This window comes from Hyperolius riggenbachi, chromosome 9 (assembly GCF_040937935.1).
Source record: "Hyperolius riggenbachi isolate aHypRig1 chromosome 9, aHypRig1.pri, whole genome shotgun sequence".
Classification (NCBI taxonomy): Eukaryota; Metazoa; Chordata; class Amphibia; order Anura; family Hyperoliidae; genus Hyperolius; species Hyperolius riggenbachi.
The window spans coordinates 11,643,564-11,649,563 of NC_090654.1; the positions used below are offsets into that span (position 1 = coordinate 11,643,564).

The 6,000-nt window shown below is 47.3% G+C and overlaps 1 protein-coding gene across 1 annotated transcript in view; it reads left to right on the forward strand.

Annotated features, from left to right (window-relative positions):
• LOC137532430 (E3 ubiquitin/ISG15 ligase TRIM25-like) overlaps window positions 1-5,698 on the forward strand; it is a 93,622-nt gene extending 87,924 nt beyond the window's left edge. The window contains exon 4 of the mRNA XM_068252912.1: window positions 5,468-5,698. Coding sequence (XP_068109013.1) covers window positions 5,468-5,698 — 231 coding nt within the window. The remainder of the gene's footprint in view (window positions 1-5,467) is intronic.
• The last annotated feature ends 302 nt before the right edge of the window (window positions 5,699-6,000 follow it).

A 6,000-nucleotide genomic window follows, 5' to 3' on the forward strand; every position in this document is an offset into this window, starting at 1 on the left:
GGTGGGTGGGTAGGTAGCCGGGTGGGTAGGTAGGTAGCCGGGTGGGTAGGTAGGAAGCCTGGTGGGTGGGTAGGTAGCCTGGTGGGTGGGTAGGTAGGTAGCCTGGTGGGTGGGTAGGTAGCCTGGTGGGTAGGTAGGTAGCCGGGTGGGTAGGTAGGAAGCCTGGTGGGTGGGTAGGTAGCCTGGTGGGTGGGTAGGTAGGTAGCCTGGTGGGTGGGTAGGTAGCCTGGTGGGTGGGTTGGTAACTAGCCCGGTAGGTAGCCAGGTGGGTGGTTAGGTAGGTAGCCAGGTGGGTGGTTAGGTAGGTAGCCGGGTGGGTGGTTAGGTAGGTAGCCGGGTAGCCGGGTGGGTGGGTAGCCCCCAGCCTGGTGGGTGGGTTGGTAACTAGCCCGGTAGGTAGCCGGGTGGGTGGTTAGGTAGGTAGCCGGGTGGGTGGTTAGGTAGGTAGCCGGGTGGGTGGTTAGGTAGGTAGCCGGGTAGGTAGGTAGGTAGCCGGGTGGGTAGGTAGCCGGGTGGGTAGGTAGCCGGGTGGGTGGTTAGGTAGTTGGGTGGGTGGTTAGGTAGGAAGCCTGGTGGGTGGGTAGGTAGCCGGGTGGGTAGGTAGCCGGGTGGGTGGTTAGGTAGTTGGGTGGGTGGTTAGGTAGGAAGCCTGGTGGGTGGGTAGGTAGCCGGGTGGGTAGGTAGGTAGGAAGCCTGGTGGGTGGTTAGGTAGTCGGGTGGGTAGGTAGGAAGCCTGGTGGGTGGGTAGGTAGGTAGCCGGGTGGGTAGGTGGTTAGGTAGCCGGGTGGGTAGCTATCCGGGTGGGGGGCCCGACTCCTATCCTCCCTCCCTCCCTTCCTTCCTTCCTCACCTCGGGGGGCCCCCTCCCGATATGCGCGGCGGGAGAGCGAGCGGCAAATGCAGGAAGGGCTCTCCAGGCATCCGCTAGAGGCCCAGCCGCTGAGTCTCCAATATGTCTCCAACTGGAGACATATTGGAGACCAAGCGGCTGGGCCTCTAGCGGATGCCTGGAGAGCCCTTCCTGCATTTGCCGCTCGCTCGCTCTCCCGCCGCGTATATCGGGAGGGGGCCCCCCGAGGTGAGGAAGGGAGGGAGTATAGGAGTCGGGGGGCCCCCCGGGAATAAAATAATAAAAAAAAAAAAATATAAAAAAAAAAAAAAAATACTTAATGGGCCCCTGAAGAAAACGGAACTTCAGGGGCCCTCGTGCGGCGGCACGGCCTGCACGGCCGTATGTCCGCCCCTGGTTCCATCCTCACTGCTAAAAGTGTCTGTTATCTAGCTGAGATAAGAATCCCGGACTGAGCATTGAGTCTGACTTTGCTATAATGACTCAGCTATAATGATTCCTGAGCACAGCCAGCAGGGGGCAGGCTTGGACTTGAAGACAGCAAAGAACACAGTCTCAGCTATAATTATTCTGTAGCAAAGCCAGACCGACTGCTTAGTCGGGATTCTTATCTTAGAGGTGATAACAGGCAAATTAAACAGAGAACAATGTAACAAAGAGCAGATTAGGTGTTTACTGTCATGTTCCCACTGATTTATAAGGTAAAATACATGAGGTTGCTTCATCTCTGGTTCTCTTTAATGAAATAATCTATTAGATATACTGTACATTTAACACAATGGTTCAAATAAATGTAACTTTGTTTATAGATAAAAAAAGAACATAGTGAAAACTCAATCCAACAAAAGATTCTGTAGTTTGAGGCTACTTACACACTAAGACGTTGCGTTAGGTGCTACGTTAAGGTCGCATAACGTGCACCTAACGCAACACATAGTGTGGTTGTAGCTGGACATTACATTGAGCCGCGTTGAGCGGCGCTTCACACGTCCTGTGATGCCGTGATGCGTACTCTTGGACGCATGCGGCATCACGTGGTCCCGCCGGCGCTCCAGGAATTAAACACTGCACGTCACACCGTGCAGTGAATATTAATTAGCCATGTGCCTGGCCGAGGAGGGGAAGTCCTCCTCCTCCAATACTACTGAGCATGTGCAAACAGTCTAACGCGGCTTAGCCACGTATAACGCACAGCATGCAGCACTTTAAAATAACGTGAAGCGTTACACTCCAACGCAATGTGTGCATTGTGAACAGCCCATTGATTTTTCATTAGGCTGGGTCCACACTAGACCCGGTTGCAGGACGGACCCTGCAGTCCGGATCAGGGGAAGTACCCACCGTACTGCAAACTGATGAAAGTGCATCAGTTTTGCATCAGTTTTGTATCAGTTTCCGTTCAGGTTTTTCCCTGACAGAAAACGTCTCTATCATTAGGAAGGAGTGGGAGGATTTTTTGGGCCAATCATAAAGCTCAGGCTATCCGTTTTCACATCCGTTTTTTGCCTGTGGAGCTGGAGATGCGTTTTCTCATTGCTTTCACTACCCCTGCGTGTATCCGTGGTCCTGATCCGTTGCGTGAAAATGCAGCAGATCCGGACCTTCCGTTCAGGTTTTCAAAACGGGTCCCCGCAAACGCAGACGGATCCGTTTTTTACTTGGGTGAGGCTGGCTGCTATTTTAAACATTAGTATCCGGGACTCCGTTTTTCATCAGGTTTGAAAAACGCAGCCACGGATACGTTTCCGGACCTAGTGTGGACCAGCTCTTACTGTGGGGTGGGCTGCGTTACTGTCTGCTCTAACGTGCGCCTGTAACGTCTTACTGTGAAAGCAGCCTAAAGGTCCAAAGAATGAAAATATGTTTATAGAAAACATAGTTGTATAAGTCACAGGAAATAAAAAAAAAGCACCTTAACCTTCCCACCCCCCATCTCCCCAACAATAAATAAATAAATAAATAAATAAATAAATAAATAAAACAAAACAAAACAAAAACAATTTAATTATTATCATCTGGTGTGTCATCTCTAAACCTGGGATTAAATATTTAAATAAAAGGAATTTTGCTAAATGTTGCTAGAACCCCAAAATCCCCTGAATGTTGCCGCGTATAAGATAAGTAACGCGCAATGCGTGCGATTTACGCTGCGCAGAATACGCCTCACTGGGGCGCCAGGATGAGATGCGGGGACCACATAAACGTACCCCGGATTAGATTTATGCTGGTGAGTCACTGCGCGGTAACTAAACACTCATTTTCTAATTATGTCCACAAAATCTGCCTTGACTGCGTTCTGCCAGGTGGGCGACTTCTCCCCGCAAATGCCGCTCACAATACAATAATTGAAATCGCAGCGTCAGGTATCATTTTCTCCATAATATATTCATAGTACACCTAATTATTTTTTCAAAATATGTTTACTTGGCCACCCTCACCCTCAATTTACCTTATTTCCTGCGTTTATAATAATCCTGCCCAGGCAGAATGTCACGGATCATCTTCCCATTTCTTTATCTGCCTTCTGTCTTATTTGTGTTATTGCTGTGAATATACTTTGCAATTAAGTAACTACGCATGCTTATAGCTTAAAATATAGTCAGGCATTTGTACCGAATTATGGGGTCAGCAATAGGGCTGAGTGTAATCACTGCTGATGTGCTTGCAAGATTTTCACTGAACCTCTGACCCTTTCGCAAAATCTTGACAAATCAGATTCACAAAATTGCATTGAATTTAGTGGCTCTAAACCTATAACATCTGTGGTTAATAGCAAAGCCCAGGGCCGGATTTACCATAAGGCACTGTAGGCATGTGTCTACAGGCGCCTGATGATGGAAAGGCGGCTCATTCCCCTACCCTTTTTTAGTAGGAGGGCTTTTTGGTTCCTTTCATCCCCCTATACATTCTTAGTAGTTTGGGTCACCCTGAGCTGCTTGGTTACTCTGTCATTCCCCTACCTGAGCGCTTCCCTCCCTCGTTCATTCGGGGTCACCACTATCTACTTTAATACTGAGGGTACTTCTAGATACATAATACTAAGGGGCATCTGTAGCTACCTAGGCTAGGCAAGGAATGTAAGGGAGAAGTGACAGCTAAGCCAGCACACTTGGGGTGCGGTTTGGCGGGGGGTTGTAGGTTGTAGGTTCATGGAGGGCGGAGTCTAGGGTGCCAGAACATCTGTGCCTATAAACTCCATTGAGATAAATCCGGGCGATACATGTTATCCCCAACAATTTGCTAGGTATCTTAGGGAGAATAGAAGGGCTGGATTTGTACTTTGCTGCCACCAACAGCATTCTGTCCATGCACCCATGCATATTGAAATGCTGCTTTTATTAGCATGCCTGCTTAAGACTCAACTTCTTACTGATTCTTTTACTGATGACTACCAAGGTACAATACACTACTGCAGGACTGTCACATTAAAATGAGCCAGCAAGGTATTAAGCTTTAGCATAGAGGCTGCTGCTGGATGTTTCTCTGGCAGGGAATGTATCTCTTTCCATTTAAGATTTATGAGTCTGTTGGGGAGAGAAGGAATGGAAGGGGCTCAGGTCATTAACAGCAGCTTGCCAGCTTTAGTGTTTGACAGCTGTAGCTTTAAGGTGGAGCTGATATTCCAGTGGATGTGTGCTGTGCAGGAAAACTTCTTACCGGATCAGATGTTCTGCTTTCTGCAACTTTGGCACTAAACACTTAAGCTTGTATGTTCCCGGATCATCAGGACACAGCAGATGCAGCAGAACAAGCTGTGACTGTATCACTGTACACCATGAAATAAGAAAAACTCACAGATCTCTGAAATTCAGGCTGTGAGCACAGCAAAGCAGGACCAGGAGAGATGATTTACTTTGATATGTGGCCTCTTATCTCTCCCAAGTTCTGCCACTCTTCTGTTTTTTTTCAGCACCCAAGGCCATGACCTTTGCGGCCTTTCCAGAATTCTGACTTTAGAGTATAGTGGGAACAAGTAAAAAAAAATAATTTTTAATTTATGATAGGATTTTTTTTATGTGTTTAAATAATGTATTATGTATACTTACCTAATGACAGCTGAACATAGATTATTATTTTTTATTTATATAGTGCCAAAATCTTCCATAGTGCTGTACCTAGTATAAAAAAAATAGCTTGGAGCATCGATACATGAGAAGTTCGAAACTCAGTACAATCTTCAAATCTCGGTACAATCAGGACATCCAGCAATACAAATACAAAAACAGACATAGCTGATAAGTGGTTCGAGGCATCACCAATACTGGTATAGGTTCATGTGATAGATTACAGCAGAATAAGAAATGCTTGGAAGAGGTTCCTGTTCTTGTAAGCTTAAAATCTAGAGATCTCTGGCAAAAGTAGTGAATTTGCTGCCGGGGAGGAACAGAAAACACCTGGCTAAACTTCACTGCTTTTGCGGGAGATCACTATAATATTACTGTATAGGGATCCCAGGCAAATTTACATTTCTATGGCCTAATTATAAAAAAAATATCATCTAGAACCCTCCCCCCTTCTCCTGATCTGTACGTGTCTGCATAGTCCTCAACATGGGGCTCTGGAAAAGAGAGACGATAAAACCCGACCTTCTACCTCTAAGCCCTTGTCCATGTCTAGGACAAGGGGCTCTTCCCCACCTCTGGTGCCAAGGAGGAGGTGGAGGTTTCTACCCCTATGCCTGTGGGTGTAAGCACTGTGGGAAGCAAGGGGAGGCTTATGGTGCAATATGGGGGCCTGCAGCATGAGCGCATCGACAGCCTATGTCTGTATATGGGCAGTGACATCACCAATATAGCCACTGGACACCCTCTGATCACGGGCAGCTGCGCTGGAGCTAAGATGAGGTAACCGAGCATTTTTAAGATGAAGGGTCTAAGGGACCAGGGCATTCATGACCGCGCTCAGATGTGACTCCACACTGGGGACACATTCAGCCTCCTGTGTAAAAGATAGTTAATTTTTCACCTCAACTATAATGAGAGATAATCCCTGGGATAAAACAGAACGTAAAATAATTCATGCGTCAAGATAGATAGGTGTTGTGTTCATTAGTCACAGAGGCAGGATACCTGAAACCACGTTTATTTACAGGATTTACCAGGTCTGTACATAAACAGTGTCTCCAGTTCGTGTTCCTAGCTAGAGCAAAA